Source organism: Catharus ustulatus, chromosome Z (assembly GCF_009819885.2).
Source record: "Catharus ustulatus isolate bCatUst1 chromosome Z, bCatUst1.pri.v2, whole genome shotgun sequence".
NCBI lineage: Eukaryota > Metazoa > Chordata > Aves > Passeriformes > Turdidae > Catharus > Catharus ustulatus.
This window is the reverse complement of record NC_046262.2, coordinates 59181883-59206663: the sequence shown is the minus strand read 5'-3', so window position 1 is coordinate 59206663 and position 24781 is coordinate 59181883. Positions and strand designations below refer to the sequence as shown.

The window sequence follows — 24781 nt, the reverse complement described above, 5'->3', positions numbered from 1 at the left end:
AAAGTTTGCCCTCTGAGACTGTACCACAACTACCATAACTGACACTGTACCATAACATTTCCTGGATTGTTTACATTCACTTCTGTGGGGTCTGCTGTCATGCATCTCTTTCCAAACTTCCAGACTGGAAGGTAATGCAAGTTTGGATATTACATGTGTTTTAAATTTTTGTCTTTTTCTTTAAAGGTGTTGTTACCAATGAGCTAATTCTGAAGAGGCTACATGTATTTTATAGGTGGCTGACAAACAAGATACATGCTGAAAAAGGAAGCTTTGTCATTTGTCCATTTTGGGGAGAAAACAAACAAAATCAGGAAAGCTCCATAGTCATGTTCTTGTGTTTCTTACCCATTGTAAAAAGTTTAATATCAATCAGTTTAAAATTAATACATTTTGCAAGATGCTTTTCTCCTTTCTTTGTTCAAGGTTTAGTGAAGAAAAAATACAAATGACACCCAGGCTGTTGATGCCATCTAGCGTTTAAAGAATTAGTAGTTCACACTTCTAATAGCAGCTGGCCAGGTTTTTTCCCTGAAACAGTCTTGGCAAAGGGATTGAAGGAAGGAGGCATGATTTGCTTTGTAATCTTCTTATATGTAAAGTTCCTTTTGATGTTGAGAATTATAATACAGTGCTGTGTTTCATCACAGGTGGTTGCAGGTGAAAGCAGTTTCTTGTTTCTACTTAGAAATACTTCTTCTGTATTAATTCGCTATCAATATGGTTAATGTAATGGATATCCCTGTACCCTTAATGAATTCCAGACTTTTGGATCAGCTTGATCAAATTCTGGAGTTGATCACAGTTTAAAAAATCTAAGCAGCACTATTACAGTTGCATTTCCTGATAAAAACCTGTCTTCCTTAAAAGAAATTCCCTTGTGCTACATACACCAAATTTTATCCTGATTTTTGTCAGACATTTCAGGATTGTGCTGTACTTGATTTTTTCTAGTATAGCTGGACGTGTCTCAAGCAAGAGGCCCAGCTGTTTTTGTTTCCCAGAGAGCTGCAACCTTCTCTGCTTCTCATGCTTGCATGTTTCACAGTTTCTCTACTTGTTCCCAGACTAATACACATTTTAATGCTTTTAATTTGCCTCTACAAATATTGCTTTTTTATTTTTTAAAAATAAATAAATGTGTTCTTTTTGGTTTTTGTCAGTTACCTTCATGTGGTGAGCAAGCAAAACTTAGGGTTTGGGGTTTTTATTCCTGATGGAGTTGTTCCACATTGCTGAGCCAACAGTATATGCCTGAACTATACAAATTGGTAGAATTGTTTGTGACCTGTGTGTTGTATTGAAATGAAGTGCAGTTATTAATTGCGTGGGCTTTTAACATTTCAGCATTGAGGGTTTAAATTTTGGGAAGTACACAGAATGCTTAGAATCTTTAAATTTGTTTCATTCATAAAAATCAGTTTTCAGTTACTTGCTGTGTGTTTTGGGAAAGGAGAAGAGAGAGAGAAAAGAAAGTGAGTCACTTTCCTGTCATTAAACCATTGCTATGAGCTCAGTAGAGCTTCCCTTCTCTGTAGCGGGGTTGGGTTGGGTTTTGTGTTTTCTTGGTAAAAAGACCTTATGATTTCTATGCTGACAAGTTATTGTTATGAGTCTTCTCATCAGCTCTGAATAATGAAGCATTTTTCTTGTGCGTTTGCCTGACATCTGTTGTAAGAAACAGTACTGAAAGTGTACGAACTGCATTCATGAGATACCCCTTTTTGCCTTCTTTGTTCATGTTTCCATATTTAAGTAAAAATAACATTTCTAAAAACAACAGCTTAAGAATCAACAATGCTTTCATGAACCTGTTTAAATACATCATGGTTTTTGCTTTGATACACATGGAAATTCAGGATTTGTAGTGAACCCTAGTAATAAAATTGTTCAAAAGTTCCATTTTAAGCCTTTAAGCAACAATCAACCCCTTCCTGATTTTACAGAGCTCAGCTGTTTCCTATGGTCACCCTGAGTCTTTCCAGCTGTTTTGAGCACAGACAAGACCAAGTCCAATTTCATTTGGTTTGGAATGCAGTAAGCAAAATCATGTGTCATATCCCTAACTTAGAAAGAGTTCGTGGAGAGTATCCTCCTTTTCTTCCTTTCTTTTTTCAAGATAGAGTACAGAAGGTGCAAAGAGCTACAGATACCTCTTCTATTCTCTCTCAACTGCTGTGGTCTAGCTTTCATAGAAGCAAGGAAATGCAATTGCAAAGCAACCATGAAAGATGAAGTTGTAAGGAAAAAAAGAAGAAAAGAAAGGCAAATCAAATAGAGAGTGAGATATAGTGGATCTGCATGAAAATTACCACATTTCTGTTTCAGCGAAGAGCATGAGAAAGAAAACGGAAGACCTGATAAACTGGCTGCTGTTTACTTCAGTAAGAACTGAAAGTAGCAAAGTTTCATCAGGTTGTAATGTTTTGGTGCGCTCATACCCCTACAGACTCTTGAAAATCCTGTGTATTTTGTGTTCCTGCTGATTTTCCATATGACTTTATTTGCAAGTTTTTTTGTGTACTTTTTGTATGTCAGTTATAAGTCATGTTCTACTGCTCTCTTGCAGAAAAGCGTTGTCCCATCCTCCAGAAACCAGCAGGTGTGACACTTCTCCCTCCCAGCTGTGGGCTGGAGCCTGCCATTTCTGGGACTGTGTGCCAGCTGAGCTGTCCCCAAGGATTCGTCTTGTCTGGAGCTAGAGAAGAAATAAGGTGCATTTCATTTGGGAGATGGAGTGCAAACATCCAGGAGGCTCTGTGTAAAGGTAGAGACCAGCACAAAATCATGTCTGTGTATACATGAGTGCAGAATTGAAGGGAAGCACACAGCAAATAACTGAGTGAGGACAGGCTTGAACTGGGGAAAGCACAACTTAAACAGTATGTAAGAAGTACTGCCTGTACCTTTAGTTTGCCTGTCAGATGTACTTGTAGTTGTGGAGTTCAAAGGTTCCTTAAGTGTCATCTTGTAGTGCTCATCCTCAAGTGCCTCTCCTGGGATCCATCTCTCAGTTTGGAAGCTATCTGATAAAAGGCCTGATGTGCAGGTGAATTTGAAATTTCAAAGTAGAGGTGAAAACTCATAGCTTGAAGATATTCGAAGTGGAACCCACACTTCTAATAAAATGACAATGGTAAAACTATCATTACTGGTTTAGCACAAGTTTATGTAAAGCCTGTAGTGAGACCAGAACTGTAAAGGCTTTGTAAGCCCTGGCTAATAGACAGATTATAGAGAAATGTTCATTTTAGTTGTCTTTGAGTGGCGTGGCTGTTGACATGCCCCAAGCAACAGTGCACAAGAGTTAAGGCCAAAATTCACTAGCACCAAGTGTATTGGCTGACACAGAGTATAAAGTTGGGCAGAAGATGACCTGCATTTCAGTATGGCTCTGCCATATTTACCCATCTCTTCTAGAAGTGTTAGGTTATTTACTCCCTTACACACACGCATAAAGGGTCTGGCTTTGGATTTTAGTAGGATAAAAACAGGAATTTGTCTGGGAATATGCTCTTTACCTCTTTGTGAACTGTTATGCTCTGAGAATTCTTTTCCCCCAAACTGGGGCCCTTGCCAGCCACTGGGTGATGGAACAGTACAGAAAACACAACAGTCGTCATGCCAGGTCGCTACAGAAACTGAGGCTTTTTCACTCTGTACAGGCCAGGAAGATTTTGTCTCTCTCTTTAAACATACTGTTTCCCATTTTGTGATGTACCACATTGTTTTTCTGAATCTCTTGTGTAAACCTGAGCCAAACCACAGTTTTTAATATTTGATGGGATCCCAGCACAAGCTGAAGTGTTTAGATCAAGGTAAAACAGCATGGCTTGGGTTCAAGCTTTTAGATATTACCAGTGCATAAACCCCTAAAGTAGGAGGCACTGAGAAACTCTGAAGCTTATTCTTTTTGAATAAGAATGAACAGTTGTATTTCAATTGCTTTCATTCTTGTTATTGTCTTTCTCTGTTTTGCTGCCAACATATTTGGCCAGTTCAAAAGAGCCATTTTCTTTCTGACTTATTTATTATTAGCCTTTTCAGAGAATTTCACTTTTAAGTGGAATTTGCCCCAGCCTGAAGGCTGTGGTCAAGGGAGTGTGAACCATAAGTGGTAGTTATTTATAAGAGTGCATTTTTAATAAAATTTTTATTTGAATGAGTTCAAAGGAAGGCAAAATCACATGTATTTATTGCTTTGCATTCTTAATTTTGTAATTTAATTGCCCAAGTTATGTTTTTACTGGAACTGTTTCATAATAAAAACATAAGTGGTATCAGTTCTGAGTTGTTTTAAAGCCTCTTGGGGATAGAGTTCAGAGCCAAATGAGTCCTTGTCTTATGATTCTAGAGACCATTTATCAAGCTCTACAGCGATAAAATAACCTGACCACAAATGTTTTGTGAGGCCCTGTGCCAGGGAACTGAAGAAGTACTTCAAGTTTATCAGAGAAACTTGAGGTGTAGATGGTGGTGGTGCTGTTGCTGATATTGTGCCACCAGTCCTCTGGAACTATCTGGCATTGTCACATGTCACAAGAAGACTCCACTTGTCCTACATAATACCTTGTAACAGGAGTTTATTAAGGAATATTTCCCTCAACTGCTGCCTGAATTTACTTTTCAGTCAGTTCCACATCATGCTCCAGAGAACTTGAGTCACTATTGTCTTGTTCATAGTACCTTTATCATGTCACAACTACTTTCAGTTATTTTTTCATCCCTGACTACCAGAAATAAGTGTTTTCATCAGTATGTGTCCTGTGTGGGCCAGGATTGAAAAGGAAGGGATGGAAGGCTAATAAAAGAAGCAAATTTTTTCTTATTTATCACTTGGGGTTTGGTTCTGTGTAGAAACCAAAATATTGTTGTGCTCAGTGATAAACAAAAATACAGCAAAAATCGGTCCTTTCCTCAGGAGAATTTACTATTACTTTACTAATCTCTGGGCAAGAATTACAAAGGGGTAAAGACAGGAAGTTTACAAAAATAAATAAATTTGTATTCCAGGCAGTACGAAAAAAAGTGGTTATAAGGTTCTACTTCTGTAATACCACATATAAAACCAGATTGTCTTTTTCTGGTTTAGATATTGAAGCACCTCAGATTCACTGCCCAGACAATATTGAGACTGTGACTCTGGAACATCATAACTCTGCTAATATCAGCTGGCAGGTACCAACAGCTGAGGATAACTCTGGTGAAGAGGCAAGTCAAAGTCTGTATCTACTTAACTGGAGGCGTCTTTCTGATTTTGATTAATTTTATGGTCCACTGGAATTTCTTTCTTCTGATAAGCAGAAGTAGAAGAAAAAGCTTCTGGAAAGTTTGTATAATGAGAATTCAGCATTTTCTGTCTGGATTAGAGTTATGCAGTCGCAGAACACTGCATGAAGTTTCAGTGCATAAAATCTCATATTTATGTGGTCGAAAGAAAGAATGTGCTCTTGTTTATAATATGAAGACAGCTGCTTTAAAAATGAGCACTTAGAATGTGAAGAAGTTTAATAAACTCGTCTCAGAAGGAAGTAAACCAGTTCATTAATCTAAACAGCTAACAAGTACATGCTGTGATAAGTAAAAACTAATTTCAGCTTCCTGAGTGAGAAAGATAAATCTGATTTTCCTTTGCAAGGTTCAGAAATGTGGCCATTGGCTACTATTCATGTCAGGGGGTCTGGAAATGGAGTTACCAGGAAAACTTGCTCCAGAGCTGTTTCATAAAGATCAACATTCCCTACAGGCTCAGGCATGATCAAGTTACAGCAACTGAATGCATTATCTGGAGTCAGCAGAGGAACAGAGAGTCTGTGTGTGCCTTTAATGCAGGAGTTTTTTGCACTGAGCTATTTGGGAAACTGAGCTCTCCCAGTAAAAGAGATTTAAGTTCATTATTTTCTGTGGCATAGCCATGGTCAGGTACTACAGCTTTGCTGACACAGGGTCATTCATTGAACTGTGGAACCCAAATGGCATACTGAAGCATCTGTGGGCTATGTACATGTACATAGAGCAAAACTGGATATTGGAGTACTTTTACCCCACAATTGCCTGCTCCATTCCTCTCCCACGTCAGCTGCCCTTGCGGCTGGAGAACTGTCAGCAGGCAAAGCAGGTTCTAAGCTGACATAACGTACCTTCAGTGCCATTTGACAAACAAGGGTCAGTATGGAATTTTCTTAATGCACAATGTGGTAATCCACACCAGGTCAGGGTCCAGATCCTAACTAGGGATCCCTGTTGTTATAAGGAAGGCAGACTTAAGAAGGGACATGGAACACTCTTGTAAAATCCACCCTTATTACTTAAAGAGGCTGTTTACATTCAGCATGAACAGGCTTGACATTGAAGGATACTATTCTGTCCACTCTTTGAAACAAGAATATCATGATTAGTAACCAGATTTGGCTTTTAAATAATGAGTGTTTTCCTATAACAGGTCTCAGTTCATGTTACCCCAGCTTTCATACCACCATTTCTTCTCCCAATTGGTGAAGTTGACATTACTTACGCAGCAACCGATAAGTCAGGCAATGAAGCAAGATGCACATTCAATGTCAAGGTTATTGGTAAGTGTTGGTAAAAATCACTGGGAAGGCTGTCTGTCATGGATGAGACCTTATTATTTGTGCAGAAAGAGACTGTGAGTCAGTGTGGCCTTTATGTGTGCAGTTGTAAGCCCAGGAGTATTGTCATCTCTGTAAAGGCTTTGCGTGTGTGCAGTCACAAATTGCATGTTCAGTTTGGGGTGTATTTCATTCTGCTGTTCTTTCTGACTGTTAAGATTTCTCCTCACACTGATTTACTAAATTACTTATTTTGTTGTCAGTTATTGCCTTCATCATAAATCTCTATTTACTTCTTGAAAGATTCCAACAAATTTCCGAAGTTATTCCAACATATTACTGATGCAAATCATTATTCAAGTATTTTTGTCAGACAGTTGTGTTATTCAGGCGTCCTGCAGATAGTCCAAGGTTTGCTCTGTAGAAGACCAACACTGCAGAAACCATGAGTTCAGCAGAATAATTACTCTTATCCATTCACTCAGCATCTTCCAATTGCAGCAACTTCAAGTGTGCACTTTTGTTGTATCTATCAATATGAAATTAAAGCTCCTGTTCTGGTTATAAATGCTATTTGAGTGTGGCAGTAGTTCTGTAAGCTAATGTCATGCCATCCTTTCAAATTCTGCAGATGTAGAACCTCCTGTTGTTGACAGATGCAGATCTCCACCACCCATGCAGGCGGAGAATGACTACCCAGCGACATGGGAAGAACCAGAATTTTCAGACAATTCAGGTGAGATAGTGCTCCCCAAAACATACATGCGACATTGATGAACACACAGGTATCACAGCCTAGTTTGATATATTCTACTTAAATAAATCTCATCAGAAAAGAGCTAGAACACTGATGTGGAATTAAATTTCACAGTGAGGTAGGTGTGGAGGATTTTTTGCTTTGAGTAAATACTGTTTTCGTAGACACACATTCACCATTCAGCCCTCTCCTGCTCCAGGACAGGAGAACTGTTGTTTCAGTTAGACTTTTACCTCCACCTACCCAAACATTCGTGGCTACAAGGCTGCTGATAGGGAAGGACTGGGGAAAAGAGGCATCCATACACAGCCCATTTCATATTTATCTTAGAACTTCTATCAAAAGCATGACAAAAGACTTCCTACTCCTTTTTCAGATCAAACCAAGACTTGCTGAAGTTTGTGGGATTTTAGGGGTTTTTTTCCCCTTTAAAAAGCAAAGATGACATTGACCAACCAAACAGCTAGACAGCTCCACCTGTTCATCCTTGATCCCTTGGAGTTTGAGATTTGCTGAGGTTTTTTACTCAGCTATTTTTAAGAACACATAATTTTAAAAATTTGCTGCTGTTTCCTTTTCCATTTGTCAAGATTGGGTATGAGCAACACTCTTTTATTTACCAATGCTTTACATTGTCTTTTAACTCTTCTAGGTGGTCCACTGACTGTCACTAGGAGTCATGCACCTGGAGATCTCTTTCCCAAAGGAGAGACAACAGTCCAGTACACAGCTGTGGATCCTTCTGGCAATAACAGGACATGTGAGATCCACATTGTCATCAAAGGTATGTTGTCTTAAAATTCTGGCCAAGACCTGGCATTGCTTTAACTGAATATCATAAGATTGCTCCACCTCCTCATTTAGTTATTGCCATTTTATACTGAGGTAACTCAAAGGCAGTCAAAATATTTGCTAGTACCAACAAAAAAATTGTCTATGACTGAGGCAGCACAGCAGTGATTTGGTTCAATAAATTCAAATTCCATATAAAAGCATTGAAATTATGATTTATTAAACAGAAAAACTTACAGTTTTTGTAATACCATGTGAAATATATTAATAGGTGTTACTCAAATCTTTCTTCAAATCTGCAGTTAAAAGGAAAACTTTCTGCCAATTTTTCTCTAGTTAAATGCTAATAGTGCAGCAGATAATAAAACACTCTTTAGATTTTGGGATATGCATGTACCTGTAGATGTAGTACTGCATTTTGTTTATTGCATAGACATCTCTTCCCCACAGTTCACTTTCTCATTAAAAATCCAAGCAATAATTTGGCAGGTAAATTATTAAGAATGAAAAATCTCCTTCATATCTGCTTTCTACTTTCTATGTCTTAGTTGGACATCTGTATAAAAATATCTGTTAATGAAGAGAGAATTTAAAATCATACAAAGTGTAATTTTGGTTATAGTTTTCAGGAAAGGTAAGTTGCAAATGGATGTGCTAATCTCTGATTAAATCTTAGCAAGAACCAGCCAGTGCTTAGAACTGGCATTGTATCAAGGTCTCTACAAGTTCAGACTTTTTATGGTTCACTGTTTGTGACATAATATTTACAGTTATTCACAACTTCCTTTACAGTTGGCCTAAAAAATTAATCATAACTGAGATTATGAGGTTATCCTAAGATGATTCTAATGAACTCATATGTTGTTGTGATGGTGCAGAATGGATAATATTTAGTTTCAGAATTCAAGATGTAGTATGGTTTACTAGAATTCATTGTATAAAGTTCATGGGAAAATTTAGATTGATATTTTATATTACTTTAGTAAAGAGTTTTTCATATGTATAACTTTTTTTTAAGTCTTCATGTTTCTGGTTTTCCAAATGCAATGGCAGAGTTTGAGAATTATTTAGCAGTAACCTGGTCCTGACTTTATGGATATAACAAATAATACTTCCACAAACTTCAACAGAGGCAAGATCAGTCAATACTAGGTATTTTGGAAATCCTGTCAGAGCTGTTCTCATGGAGGATCACTTATTTCATCGCATTAATCGATATATGAATCTTTGTATTTTTCATAGGTTCTCCCTGTGAAGTTTCCTTTGAGCCTGTGAATGGTGATTTCATATGCACATCCGATGAAGCAGGAGTTAATTGCACATTGCACTGTGCAGAGGGTTACAGCTTTTCAGAAGGATCAAGTGAAAACTACTATTGTGCATATGATGATGGCCTCTGGAAGCCACCTTATTCTCCAGAGTGGCCTAGTTGCTCTTGTGAGTCTTGCTGTTACTAAAATTAATCTGCAACTCATGAAACACTATATTTAATGAGAAAGCAAATGAAAATATTTTTAAAATCTGTCTTCTATTTATTTATAACAAATATTCTTTGTCCTCTGCCTCTGAATTGTTACAAATATTATGAAACAATTCTTGGAAGTCTGTATATGTTATTTCATAGGCTGTCTAAACCACAAAAATAGCAGGGAATTTAAATCCCAGGATTCACAAAATAGCAAAGATGGCAAAGTAAACAGGCTAATAGAAACAGATTGCTAACAAACATTATCAGTGTCTTTTTAATAGGAATACAAGGCTTTGCAGCTTGCTGATTGAAATGCATAGTGTTGGTTGTGCTTACATATCTAATTACCACCAGATTAGATGAGTTTATGTGTTTTCTTTGAGAGGGACACTTGCAAAATGTCAGTGGTAGAATTTTCCACATTTGGTGACATTTTTATTATAAATTTATTAGAACTACATTTGAAGCCAGTCTTGGTGGCATATTGCATCCACCTCCATCACAGTCAATTTCTTGGTTTCAGCAATAAAAGATCAGTGTTTCTGCTACGAACAAACAAGAGTTATATTTCAGAGCTACCAATTCAAAATCTGTAACTTGGACACTTCAAACTTTGATTAATTTTTGGATAAGAATTTTTATATTAATCTAGCAGCATTAGTAATAAGACTATTATATTTATTGCTTTCCTCTCAGAAGTTAGCATGAGTTTAGTTGGCAGTTCTTAGGTTTCTTCCATTAAGAAAATGTTGAAGTAGAAAAATTACCTGGATTTTAATTTCTTTTAACTTTTCCAGTAAATTTCATGCCTGCCAAAGGGTCATATCATTGGCTGAGATGTAAGTGATCCATTTGAACTGCTGATTTAAAGACTGTGTTTCTTACCTTCTTGTATTTCAGTTTTAGCTAAATTATCTTGATTTTAGTTCTGAAACTCTTGCATTGATCAGTAAAAATTTATTTCTCCAACATTTTTCAGTGAATCGTTTTGCAAACCATGGATTCAAATCCTTTGAAATGCTCTACAAAGCAACACGATGTGATGACAACAATCTTCTAAACAGCTTTACTGACGCATTTCAGAGTGCACTTGGTAAAATGGTAGGTTAGTAAATCCTCCTTCCTTTTACATGCTTCTTGAAAAACATTGTTACTCTTTGCAAATAACTAGTTTTGTAGAAGGAAATTGACAGCAGAAGCCCTTAAGTTAAATCTGAGTTGTTTCAGAGGGTGACAAAGTATTTTTAAAAATAAAGATGGTTCACTGGCATTTTAATGTAATTCAGTTTAGTCTTCAATGTGGACTTGTATGGACAGAATACATGCAAGTGTCCAAGTAGTTTAGGAAGCTACAGCTTGTAGATTTTCAGTAGCATTTCAAAGACAACCTGTGTAGTTTTGAAACCCCCAATCAATTGTCCCCTCAGTGCTGTTTTTGCAAGTTGGATGTGATCATAAAATAAAAGCATTTTATATAGACTATGTATAGTATATAACCAAATAGTATGAATGAACACACATATGTACAAATGGATACCTTCCACATTTGGTGTGTACATCCAGACTCTTAAATCCAGTAGCAGTGATCTGCTCAGGTTGCATGGGTTTCTGAGATCTCACTCTTATCATCAAGAGCTTCGTGATACTGATTTTGAAGAGGTCCTGTCTTTCTTCCCTGCCATAGCTCTTGCCGTCTACGTCAGTATCACAATCTCTCCTGTTAATCCACATACCTCTCTTCAGCTGGAAGGTAGAAGCAGCAGAATGTTGAGTTCTGATCCCAGGAGTGGATGTCCAGGCCTAGTGCAATGTTGTTTTTCCAGTAGACAACGCTGGGCATCTACAGGTCTTTTGCAGAAAACAGCCAATATTCTAATAAAAGGTTGTCTACTAACTAAAAGACATTGTTAGCACATACAGATAATGGGAAAACTCCTGCAGCTTTGGAACATATGTCAGTAACACTTGTCAAATGGCTGAAAACTTAGGTGACATGTCAGACAGTCTCTAACTTGGACATAAGTATCTCTTACCTCTTGTCCTGATTCAGGTTTGTTCTTTCCAGTAGAGAAATCTTGACTGGTTTTATTTGTTTCTTTCCCTGGTTCCTGGGCTTGGACCTTTCCTGTTGGCAAGTAAAAGATAATAAGGAAAAAATGGGTAGTGACCTTTCCAAGCAATTACATCAAAAAGCAGTGGTCTGGAAAAACATTCAGAAAGGCTGTTCTGAATATGCTTATTCCTATTCCCAAGAATTTGAAACTCTACCAGAGATGTGAAAAGTAGGAATCAATGGGCAGGAGCATCTTTCTAATGGAAGTTCATACAGACAAAACAAAACCATTTCAAAAACATGACCTGTGGCCCAATTTGCTTGAAACCTTTCAGGAAAAAACAAAAAATGCATACCTTATCAAAAATCGTGCATTCATCTATTCTTGTGTAATTAATCTCCACTGATTTTGTGGAGGGAAAAAGATAAACAATACCAGAAAGATTTCTGATGAGTTTTCTGTTGTGTGATTTGTGACATGTGATTTTTGACATTTGATTTCTGTCCTCCTGAAATTTTTTCCCATTCCTCTGAGATCTTTTGGTGCATAAGTCCCTTTCCATGGCTAGGGAGAGGTGGATATGAAGAGGTAAGGTTTGAAAGCTAGAAAAAAGTGGCAGCGTTGTTGTAAACCTGACAGAATTACAAGTAACACAGCTGGAAAAAACAGCAGGAAGAAAAATGTCTCAATTTATATCTGTATTCTGGGATTTGGTGTGAAAAATGATTAATTGTAAGAGTAATGAATCATCATCTTCCCTTTTAAAAAAAGATCTATGATGAAGAGATTGTACTTGTGCAAGTTACTTTCTTATTTCCAAGTTGTATCAACAAAACTTACATCTTCGAGAAGACCTTGCCAGGGTTATAAGAGACATGAAAGGGGAAATCTAGTGTCACTGGCAGAACCAGTACTTTACATTGTAATTAGAAGTTTTATGTCAGGGGAGAGGGCTCTGTGGTTTTGTTTTTTAAGTTATTCTTCTTTATGTTGAAAGGTCCCATCATTCTGTAATGATGTTGATGATATTGACTGCAGATTGGAAGATCAGACACAGAAACACTGCTTGGAATATAATTATGATTATGAAAATGGATTTGCCATTGGTAATTACTGATTCTATTTCATATTGATTCTTAACCATCCGGGTTTAAAGGAGCATGACTCCTGCCACAATGTCTTTAGTGAGATTTTTTTTTTTAAGTAACTGTGGTACTCATAAGGTGATAAACAATTACATTAAAGGTTTTAAAATATTTTATTATTATTATTTATTTATTTAATATAAGAATATTGTTGAACTCTTTGATGTCTTGTATCAGTGCTGCTTTCTATATAAAGAAGGTGTGAAGAAGAATTTCCTGGGCTGCCTTATGGTGGGGAGGGGAAAAAAGCACACACACACAGAGTCCTAGAAGCCTGCTTGGTTAACCTAGAAAATAGGAACTTCTTTAAAACATACAGTTTAAAACCAAAATACCGAAAAACTACAATAAATAGATTTGGAGATTGTTAAGAAAATGAGGAGCATCAGTGATGCCAGGTCAGATGTGCACAGAATTCTCCTGTGTACAGATATATGTGCTTAAGTTGGTCCATTTGCTGTGAAAATGCTTCCTGCTTACAAGGACAGACTTTGCACCATGAGTGTGGCTATATCAGAGTGAAAGCCATAGCCATCCTAACCATTGCTCTCACTTTGGTTTTTGCCAAAGTAAGGAAGTTGTCATTTTCAGTCCAGCTTAGTGCCCATGTCGTACTACTGTTATTCTTGGCCTTCTGAGTCCCATAGGGGTGCTGAGAGCAGAGAAGCTGAAAGTGGATAACTTACATTGCCTCTTTTAGCAGGAGGCATTTTGACAGATCCGCATCAGAATCTGTCATAGGACTGTGTCTCTTTTACAGATTTATAGGGGAGTTACTTGCTAGAACTTCCTGCTTATGTTTACCTTTTGTAATGCTTTACCCTGAGAGGATTTGTTTGTTTTCAGACACAGGGCAGGTCTGGATGTTCAGTCTGTGTTTGTCATCAGGGTAAGGATGAATGCTGATGACAGCTGGAACTTAGCTATAAAGGCATGTGGAAAAAACAGCATTACAGACATGGAATGTAGCGTCATATTCTCTTCTGGTTCATGTCAACCTCTTACCAGAATAACCTTGTTGCTGTTTTTCAGGACTTTGTAATTTTACACTGTGAAAACAGGAGAACTCTCCTCAAGGCATAAGAGACAGCAGTTTAAAAAATTAGTTGTGAAACACTCACATGATTTTAAACTGTGTGGTTAACTTGTCCTAGTTACCACTGTAAATAAAACATAATCTTGGTGATGCTAACAGAAAATTGGCAGATATTTTTTTTTATCTTCATATCTTTTATATTCTAGATCAATTAAATAGACCACATCCCTCAAGATTTAGTAATCATGAAAAAGTAGATTATGTGCAGAAAATATTTTGATTGAAATCATGTGAGAGTGATGAAGGACATTAGTCAAGGGTAAATTTGATTCACAGTGTGCAACAAAAATGACTGTCAGGGGGTAATACAGGGATAAGATGATGCCTTTTCTGAGAGGTCAGACAATATTAGAACTGTTCAGGAGTTGTTAGAAGAAGATGCAATGGAGACATGGCATAGGCTCTGCTGTCTGTAAGTAAGTAAGCTAGAAATGGACTCAAAGGCCTTATGGAATTGTTAAAGAACTTGCTGGCAGGTGAGGGTGCAGGTGAGGCTTCATGCAAGACAGAGGAAGAGAAAGAATTGCAACATGTAACTTTTCTGACTAGTTCTTTAAAGCTTTGATTAATTTCATCAGACTAGGACCTCTAGGATATCAGTTAGGAGTAAGATTTTTCATTAGTAAAAATGCAGTACCCACTTGTACAGAGTCCAAGTCAACACATATCATCTGGAGCTTTAAACAAATTATATTGGAGTTGTGTTTTAGAAATAAGTACAGGTGCTTATATTCCACATGATGTTTTCTATTTATTTTTTTCTTAATGTCCCACAGGACCTGCTGGCTGGGGAACAGCAAACCACCTGGATTATTCCTATGGTGATTTTGTTGATGCAGTACAAGGAGAAGACTTATCCAAGCATCTCTCTACCTCTGTAAAAGCAGCACCTGCTCGGGTCAAAAGGCATAAGCTGAATGTTCCAATGACTGACCAAAAAATCAAATTAATATTTAACATCACAGGTGAGACAAATCAAACTTGCCTCTTCTTCTAAACTTCTCTGCTTCCTTCTTTTTCAAAACTGTGTCTCTAATACATTCAGTAAAACTTTTTCAGCTCACAGAAGCCCGGTGAAGATGCAGATGGCTGTTCTCTGGACACATTCATGGTAGCACCATTTCATCACAGGCTTTCTTCCTGATGGAAAGATCACAGCCTCATGTTCATGGAGAGCTTTGTGCATATGGCTTCCTTTTCACTTTCCACTGACAAGCTTGAGTGTTGCGCTCTTGACAAATTCCAGAGTACACTGGAAGTGCTGACTGCAAAATCTTTGTGTTTTTTGTGTTTGCTGTTTATATTCCAGCTAGCGTGCCACTGCCTGATGAGAGGAATGATACGTTGGAACTGGAAAACCAAAGACGGCTCCTTAAAACTCTGGAAACAATCACAAACAGGCTGAATAGAACTCTCAATAAGGAACCTATGTATTCTTTTCAGTTTGCATCTGAACTCATTGTAGCTGACACCAACTCACTGGAGACTGAGAAGGCTTTTCTTTTCTGCAGGCCTGGTTCTGTGCTGAGAGGGAGAATGTGTGGTAAGCCAGATGACTTGTTTCTTATGTGTATTCAAAATCCTTTTGCAAAACAGGATTTTAGAGGATGTTTGCAGAGGGTTATAATTTGACACAGTGCAGTGCTTGTGGTCTCCCATAACAATAAACTACAAAAATGCTTTGCACAGTTTGACTTCCAGAGGATGTTTATGTTCCTAACCAAGGCCTGTAGAAAAGGGATGCTTTGTACCCAGGATTCTACTCCCTGGAGGAATCAGGCATATCCATGCTTGGCCATACAGAGAAAACAGTGCGTGGTATGCAGTCTGTTAACCCTGTTAGTACTGTGGATGATGTGTAGCTAAAATGGGAATTGGATTCAACTTCTAGTGCATAGTTAAATCTTTGCACTGCTCTAGAGAGATACCCTATCTGCTGAGGAACAGAGTCACATTCCATAAAGACGTTGAAAACATTGTTTGACTAAATGGGAACTATGGGGGCAAGAGAGGTGTGTATGATATTTCACTCTGAGGGGAACTTTGGTTTCCAACATTACATTACAGTCAATTGCCCTTTGGGTACCTATTACTCCCTGGAGCATCTAACCTGTGAAAGCTGCTGGACTGGATCCTATCAAGATGAGGAAGGGCAGCTGGAATGCAAAAGTTGCCCATCTGGTAGCTATACTGAGTATCTACACTCTAGAAGCATCTCTGAGTGCAAAGGTAAGAACTTTTGTCTTATTTGGACAGCCACTTCTGAATTCTTGGGGACATTCTTTTGGACCCCATGGTAGAAGTACTGGATTGAAGCTAGCCTGTGAAACGAGGAGCAGTCCTAATTGCAGCTTAATGCATGTGCATAGGGAAATACCAAAATTTTCATCTCTGCTCTAGCATGCAGGATACCCAGGCAGAGGTTTTGAGAAGAGTTGGCCTTTGATGGTTTGATTAATTTCTGTATTTCGTTTCTGTGATTGCATTTTTCAGACAATAATGTACTTAAAATAATTCCACTGTCATCCTTGCCAGCCCCTCTCCATCCTACCCTACAGATCTGAGTCATTGAACAGCACAGACCCACTATGTGTTCATGAGTTATTCTGAAAAGGAAACAGTTAGTTTGATTCAAATTTTTATTGGCTTTATTGCCATTACTTTTGTTGATTAAAATGTGTAACTGAGTTTCCGTAAATCATCTGTGAAGCTGATTGGAGAGAATTCACTGGTTAATAATTCACAATTGCTCTATGAGCACCTTAAAATGTTTGTTCTTTGTACCCATGAAGTCCTTCAGAGTAGAGTATGCTCCAGAAATAAAATTCCTTGTGATTTGTGTTGTGATTTCAACATCATTTTCAGAGATCAGGAGCCATATTTACTATTGGACAGTGTTTAATCTTTCTGAGCTCTTTTGCCTTATAGCTCAGTGCAAGCAGGGAACATATTCACCTAATGGTCTTGAGACATGTGAAACATGTCCAGTTGGAACATATCAGCCATCATTTGGATCCAGAAATTGCATCTCTTGTCCAGAAAATACATCAACAGTAAAAAGAGGCGCAGTGGATGTCTCAGCTTGTGGAGGTTTGTTACAAAAAGGGTAATGATTTTTTTCTAAACTAAATACTAAAAATGTCTAAATTGTTGTTTAAACACCAAATTCATCTGCCTGAGAGTGAATTCCTCTTCTGGTTAAGTGTAGACCAAGGAACATTTCCCAGCAAAATGACAGGTCATTTCCTTTTACCAATCACCCTCCTTCTGATTCTTATAGAATGAGAAATAAAATGAGATATGTGATGGGTACCTAAATGAAAATAAAATATTCTTCCTTACAGAAAAGAAAGGGAATTGTCACTGTTATTTCTCCTTTGTTTTCTGTACAAAAATTCTGAATTTTAACAGTTTGCTCAGTAATTTGTTCAAAGAAATACACCTCATTTGTCTTTGGCAAGTTTTACCAGAAGAATTCTCAGGGAAACAGTCTGTAAGGATTCATAGTGCAAAAAAGTCTTACTTGTTCTTGAAGAGGATAAAAACCAGCAACTAAAACAAACAAACAAACAAACCAACTAAACTAAAAAAACCCCAACCAAAAAACTAAGAAAAGGTGTGAGAGATAGAAAGGAAGTACCATTTAAAAACTGCCACCAGAGCAACAAAAGTAGTAAAAGGAAATACTTTTTGAGAACAACATGGCATGTCACAGAAAATTTTAAATTGTTATTTCCTAGAATAGTGACTTCTTGGCAGATTTCATTCTGTTTCTTTCAAGTCTAGGAAGAGACTATGACAGGAGAAGATAAAGTGATAAAAAAGGTGGAGGGAGGTAAGGTGGATGTGCAAGAGATCAGGTCACTCAAAAAGTTTTTTTTTTCCTCTTGCAGTACCATGTCTTGCAGGCGAGTTCTCTCGTACAGGTTTGACACCTTGCTACCCTTGTCCCAGAGACTACTATCAACCAGACCCAGGAAAGTCCTACTGCTTGTCTTGTCCCTTTTATGGAACCACAACCATTACTGGTGCCAGATCCATCACCGATTGTTCAAGTAAGCTGAATTATCTCTGCTGGATAAAGTGAAAAAGGGGAACATCTAAAGGATAACCAGAGGCAGCCTTAAAAGGAAACATCCCACTTACTCTCTGGACAAATGTAGGACTTTGAATTCAATCCGTGAAGTTCTCAGCTGGTTCTACCTACTAGTGTTGCCTCTGTTTTTGAGATTAGCTGTGATACATGCCAAGGCTCAATAAAGAGTATACATACGCAGTGTGTGTGGGTTTGCTTATGTGTACTATACCCATATGCTATAGAGAGAAATATAAATAAATATATATACTAATATGTATATGCATGCATGTATCTGTATATAAAAACATATAGAATATTTTTATGTGTACAGACAGGTATGTGTTTTAGAAATGTATGTTCTTACAAATACATGTTTTTGTAATGGGCACTTAAAGTTTGCTTTTTATTTCCACAAATGCACTTTTTTCAATGTATCTTTATGTGCATTACTAACATGCAGTTATAATGTCCCCATGGAATAGGGACCTTGCTACACAGTGTTACTAACAGTGCTTTCATACCTTTACTTTTTAGGTTTTGGCTCTACTTTTTCAGCAGCTGAGGAAAGTATAATGATGGTACCAGCCTTCCCAGAAAATATCAGCAAGCAGTACAAAGTCAGCAGTCAGGTAAGGACAAGTGTTATTTTCCAGTGTTATCTCAGATGAAAGAAATAGCACTTTATGCAGCAGTAAACAAGTAAGACCTTTTTGACTGTAATTCTTTTACTGACTTTATTTCCTGAAGAGATGAAAGCAATGGTTAAGAGGAGAGCACTCAAACTCTCTTTGCAATCATAGAAGCACTTTCATTGAGCAGAGGAAATGGCATCAGCTGTTGACAATCATAAATTCACCTGATATATGAAATACTTGCTACATTTGTAAAAGAAAAGTAAACTACATGGAAGAGGTTCAGACAATCTAGAAAAAGTATATTGGCTGTGCTCAGTCAACTGAGGTCTTCCATATGCTGAGTTCCAGAAAAAGCAACTAGACATCTAAGTCTCAAATGTAAAATCTTGGGTTTACATATTGCAACACAGATACACTAGAGAGAAGGCAAGCAGAGTTCCCTTCTGTTGTGGGGGGGATATCCTCTCTGAAATAAAGGCAAGTCCTCATGTGAAACTAGTCTAGTGACAATGTTTGCTGGAGCTGACTTCTTACCCCCATCCTTCTCCCTCAGTCTGCAACTCCTGACGAGACTCCTTTGGCTGAATTGAAATTTGGGATGTTGTGTAAACAGGAGCAAAGCTGACTCGTGACAAATTTGGTCTGAGCCATTATATCACACAGGGATGGGTGAAAAATATCTCCTATGGCTTCAGTTGGCCATTTACTGAAAGGTTTTGATGAATTCAGGTTTGCAAGAATAATAGATACAATGCCACATGTTGAAGTTCCCTGCCAGGTCACCTGATGGCCAGCAGCACAAAGTGATTGGCTGATGTCGAGGGATGCAAAGTGGAGAACTTGAATATTAATATAGCTTAGTATAAACTGTAAATCATAGCTCAAACAGTTTTGAGGAGATATTGCTAAGTAAAATATAATTTTAACATAATATTCAGATTTGTGGTATTTTTTGGTAGGAAATGGTTGGCATGCTGACAAGACAGAGGAGGAACTAGAAACTGGTGACTTTTTTATCCCATCTTTCCAAAGTGACTAATGGGGTATAGAGGTTAAAATTAGAGTTTGCCAGCTTTGCTGTAAGTGTATCATTTGTGCCTTTCGCAGGTCTTTCATGAGTGTTTCCTGGAACCGTGCCACAATAATGGGACATGCAAGCAATTGGGAAGTGGATATATTTGCATATGCCCACTTGGATATACAGGTAAAAAAATGGGAAACAGGTGGAGTAGCTAGCACTTCATGATGCCCTTAAAATAAGGAAGTATAAAGGAGCAAAGCATTTCAGTATAACCTAACTAATTGGAATATTCATCACATATTTGGAATATATAAGAAAATAGATACTTCTTCATATGCTTACTGAATTATGTTGTGTTTCGCAGAAAAGATTTTGAATGGGATTTCTTTTAATGAAATTTGTGGATGTGAAAATCCTATCACTTGGCAATATTTATGATTAACAAAAGCTAGAAATTTACAGTCTTGACAGCTAATTCTACCTGTATGGAGCCTGTACTTGTCTTCAGTGTTAGCTACTCAGTTGCTCCAAATCAATGAGATGTCTTATAATTCAGTTGTTGAAAAGAAATTGTTTTTGATTGCTCCTCTCTGAAGCTGATCAGTCTGTTGCTCAATGTGCATCGCATCTTTCTTAGCAACATTTGTCTCAGGTCTGTCTAATGTAATGATAATAAACCTGAATATCTGCTAATGTAGGCAATTAATCAGGTTTTCCTACATTATGTAGTCATAGCATCATTTTTCTGAACAATTTTGAATTTTGTCTTCCTATTCTCAGTCCTTTATTTTGCATTCTAGGCTTGAAATGTGAAACACAAGTTGATGAGTGTAAATCATCTCCCTGTCAAAACAATGGACTATGCAAAGACGGCATTGGGACCTTTGTTTGCCACTGTCAACCAGGCTATTCAGGTTATTTGTTTCACTTCATAGCTTTTCTTCAGATAGGGTTGGTTTCTGTGCCAAGTAACACAAAGCGAAGTGCTATGTAATTCCATATCCAGTTATAACAGGAAAACAATATGATCTGCAGGTATGTAGAGTAAGGTTCTACTATATGTGAGTAGGTTTTAAAATAAACTGACAAGCATCCAAGGACAGGGTGCGGGCATTTATCCTTCTCTTTTGTGACATTTCTGGTCTGAAAAGAGGAATAAGGTTTAGGAAGTTAGTAAATACTAACAGGGAAAGTGCTTGTGAGACTGACTTCCCAAACAGACATAGCATTTATGCTTTTACTGCATATTTACTGCAGCCCTTGGAATAAGTGAGTGGGCTTTTGCTTGTATTTTTTCTCAGTGTTTTTAACTGTCGCCTGCATGCACATTGAAGTTACTGAAATAACAGGGAAACCAACACGACTGAGTAGCTGGCCAAAACAGCACCTGATTTCTAAATATAGAAATAAATTACTGAGGAGATAATATTGTGTAATCAAAAAAAAAAAAGCTTTGTGTTTTCCATTAGAAATGGTCTCCCTCATTGCTCATGTTTATGGCTATACATTTATCAACAGCAGCATTAGCTGGATGGGTTTTTAAACGTTATAAAGATATACAATGGACTTTGCTTCTTGATCCCAGCATCTAAATAACACAGATGACCTCTGTAGCTGTTGCAGTAGTGCAGCCAATCACGTAATTTTGTCACCCGCTCTCAGTAACCTCTTGTCATGCTCGTGTACTGTACAATATTGTTCTGTCCTGTCCCTGGAGCATACAGTCTGTGACCATGTCTTGATCATGCCTTGTAATCCTTGCTGTTCAAAGGTTTCTTGTGTGAGGAAGACATAAATGAATGTAGCTCCAGTCCATGTTTGAATGGAGCCCACTGTGTTGATGGCAAGAATGGTTATCGCTGCATCTGTGCTAAAGGGTTCACAGGTACACCTTGTTCTCTTTAAGTTAGCCTTTACTCTTTCTGACCAAAAAATATGTCTTCCTATGCTGCCCAAAGTATTTCCATCTCACTGCTATATAGCAATATATATAATATATTACATGTTGATATTAATGTGAGTTATGGATGTTCCTAAGGTCTATCTAATCTCTCAGATTAGTGTGTAGCAGTAGTGTACTGTAAATGTGTAATTAGTATTGTAAATGTGACTTCAGAAGGATTTACTAAGTACTAGATCTTCAATTACTAATTTTGCCATGAGCTTGCTGTGTGATGTTAAGGAATGAATAATGGCATTCTAATGGATTCAAATAATTGTTTTGAATTTTATTTAAAAATAAAATATTTTAACAGTAGATAAAATGGTCTATATTAAAACTACTCCCCAATCCCATACTCTACTTACACAGATTTCTGTAAAAAATGCATGATGATTATCATGTTGCTGAAGAGCTACACTATAAAATCACATGCAGTTTCAGTGCTTGTGACGTAGGGCCTCTTTCATATCATAAAATAACAGAATCATGTATTTCTGGCTTTTACATCTCTCCTTAGGGTTTCAGCCAAATGTCTTTTCATTAGTAGCTTTTCATTAGTTACTCAGAGTAGTTTCTCAGGTGATTTCCTGGTTCACTCCAAACTAGTCACATTTAAATTTTACAGTTTGCTGCATGCTATTTCTGTAACTGTTAAGATGGTTCCCATAATTCTTCTGTGTTTACGTAACCTCTGTTCATGGAGTAAATGCCAAACCTGCATTGCTACTCTGATGTTTGCTTTTTTTCGGAAGATCAGCTACATTTTTAAAAAACAGAGATGTATTAATAATCCTCTTTCTTAGGTTAATTCAATCTAGAAATCTAGAACTGTTACTTTGTTCTTTTTTTTTCCTCTCAGGTGATCACTGTGAAAGGGAGATGAATGAATGCCTTTCAAACCCATGTCTTAATAGGGCTGTTTGTGAAGATCGAGTTGGAAGTTTCTCCTGCAAATGTCTCCCAGGTTTTACTGGTGTCTTGTGTGAAAGGAACATTGATGAGTGTCTCAGCAGACCCTGCAGGAACGGAGCTACATGCAGAGATGGTATCAATAGCTTCAGGTGAAAAACAGATGATTGATGTCATATAATGTGGAAAGTCAGACATGTTGAGGTGCCTCAGCCTTCTTAGATTTCAGCAAGCATATTTTGGCAGCCGGATCCAAAATAAGTGGTCCCTTTATGAACACTAAAGGAGATCTTAAAAGACAAAAAAATATATCCTGGTGTCTTAACTCTTAAAAAATTCCAAGGGAAACAACAAAGAAAATATGCAGTTTGAAATGTAAGCGTGGTAGGACTGCATGGTTTTTTTAACACTGATCTTCCAAAAGATGTCCATTTTTCCAAACTTCGGGGCTTATCTTGCTTTCCACTGATTTTTCACTCATAATATATGATGACCAATTTTGTACCTGGTAATACTACATTTCTATAGCTTAGAAAGACGATGATAGCTGTATATATTGAGCCTAAAATACAAACCCCAGTGGAAACTTCCAGCTATTTAATTTTATGATTTAGGGTATCTGAACTCAGATCAGAAGCTACAAATGCCAGCAGAAGTGTCATATCCTAGGTCACTGTATAGGTAGATGGGCCACTGTTAACATCTGTGTTTAGTACAGTAGTTTCACGAATACAAGCCGCACGGATTATAAGCCGCACCCCCGGTGCCTCGACAATGTTGCTGTCTTTGTCAATAGATAAGCCGCACCCCGAATATTAGCCGCACTTTCGTTCATCGCGAGAATCCGTGCGCAGCTTTCACAAATTGGCCAATTAGTAACAGGATCGCGGCATAGCGGGCTTTACTGGCTCGGGGCGGGGCCAGGCAGGCTCGGCCCGCTCATGGTTGCCGACGGGGCCGGGTGGCCCAGCTCAGCACCACGGCTCGGCAGGGCTGGCCGGGTGGTGCTGCCGCCGCCGCCGGGCTCGCTGGCCCCCCTCTCCCGTCAGCACCGCCCCGCTGCCGCGTTCGCTCGCCCCGCCGGCAGGGCTGCTGCCGCCGCTGCCAGGCTCGCCGGCCGCCCCCTCCCGTCTGCACCGCCGCCGCGTTTCCTCGCCCTGACCGGCACTGCAGGCCCCCGCACCGCCGGGCTCCCCCATGCTGCTGGCCCCGATTCTGCTGGGCTTCCCCCGCTGCCAGGCAGCCCCACCCATCGGCCTTCCTGCTTCTGCCATGCTCCCCTGCACTGCTAGCCCCAGTTCTCCCAGGCTCCCCCGCCCTGCTGGCCCGGGCTCTGCCGCCCGCCCCCCACACTGCTGGCCCCGCCTCTGCCAGGCTTTCCCACCTCTGCCGGGGCCGGCCGGGCTCCAGCTTGGCTTGGGGCTGCCGCGGGCTCTCACTTCCGTGTTGGCAGCTTTTAGAATTTTGTTAATAGATTAGCCGCCCCGGAATATTAGCCGCACTTCCGGGTTTCCACCAAAATTTTGGTCAAATTGGTGCGGCTTGTATTCGTGAAATTACTGTAAGTCTTTCCTTACCAAAAGCTCCAGAAATTTTGGTGCCTTTCAAGCACCTTGGTTTTCCAAGTATTAGAGGTTTTGGTGTCTTTATACTGGCTTGGTTTTCCCTACATAGAAAGATGATTGTCTGAAAAGTTGAACAAATCTTATCATTAATTCTGTGTATGTTAGAGGAGTGTTTTACTCATGGAAGTGCAATTCTTATGTCTCACAATTTCATACAAAGAAATGCAGGCCGTTTAAATATTGTATTGTCTCTGATATTATGCAGCTAATAGAATACAAGCAGGCTTAAGAGGAATGACCAAAATAAAACTCCATTAGTTTTGTAGTATATCATCTGTTGATTTTTTCAGTATCGTTATATAACATTCTCATTGGCAGATCTGGCCTCATGGCCAGAATTCTTTGTTATGATGGCTTTCACCTCTGAATTGTGCTTCTCTTCCTCTGTAGGTGCCTGTGTGTGACAGGGTACACAGGAGTGAACTGTGAAGTGAACATCAATGACTGTGACTCCAGTCCCTGCTTAAACCAAGCCACCTGTGTGGATGCCTTGAACTCGTACGTTTGTAAATGTCCCCCTGGCTTTACAGGCAGCAGGTGTGAAACAGGTACACAGGACTAAGTCTCAGAAAAAGGTGGCTTGACTAAGTCTCTGTGCAAGATTTGCACTGTCTGGGGTGATTTCATACAACTTTCCCAGGAAGTAGCTAAGGTGGTGGGACTGTAAGAGCATGAGTGAAGCCTGTGTGA

General features: G+C 38.5%; 1 protein-coding gene across 2 annotated transcripts in view; it reads left to right on the top strand.

Moving 5' to 3' along the window:
- The window catches only part of SVEP1 (sushi, von Willebrand factor type A, EGF and pentraxin domain containing 1), a 122316-nt gene that overhangs the window by 48191 nt on the left and 49344 nt on the right, over positions 1 to 24781 (top strand). For both annotated transcript variants that reach the window (XM_033084849.1, XM_033084848.1), the window contains exons 7-25: positions 2570 to 2767; positions 5093 to 5211; positions 6443 to 6572; positions 7201 to 7305; positions 7979 to 8110; positions 9361 to 9555; positions 10566 to 10687; positions 12638 to 12746; positions 14658 to 14846; positions 15191 to 15424; positions 15949 to 16110; positions 16810 to 16971; positions 17775 to 17936; positions 18494 to 18588; positions 19702 to 19798; positions 20416 to 20529; positions 21387 to 21500; positions 22417 to 22618; positions 24482 to 24639. In XM_033084849.1, coding sequence (XP_032940740.1) covers positions 2570 to 2767; positions 5093 to 5211; positions 6443 to 6572; positions 7201 to 7305; positions 7979 to 8110; positions 9361 to 9555; positions 10566 to 10687; positions 12638 to 12746; positions 14658 to 14846; positions 15191 to 15424; positions 15949 to 16110; positions 16810 to 16971; positions 17775 to 17936; positions 18494 to 18588; positions 19702 to 19798; positions 20416 to 20529; positions 21387 to 21500; positions 22417 to 22618; positions 24482 to 24639 — 2799 coding nt within the window. The remainder of the gene's footprint in view (positions 1 to 2569; positions 2768 to 5092; positions 5212 to 6442; positions 6573 to 7200; positions 7306 to 7978; positions 8111 to 9360; positions 9556 to 10565; positions 10688 to 12637; positions 12747 to 14657; positions 14847 to 15190; positions 15425 to 15948; positions 16111 to 16809; positions 16972 to 17774; positions 17937 to 18493; positions 18589 to 19701; positions 19799 to 20415; positions 20530 to 21386; positions 21501 to 22416; positions 22619 to 24481; positions 24640 to 24781) is intronic.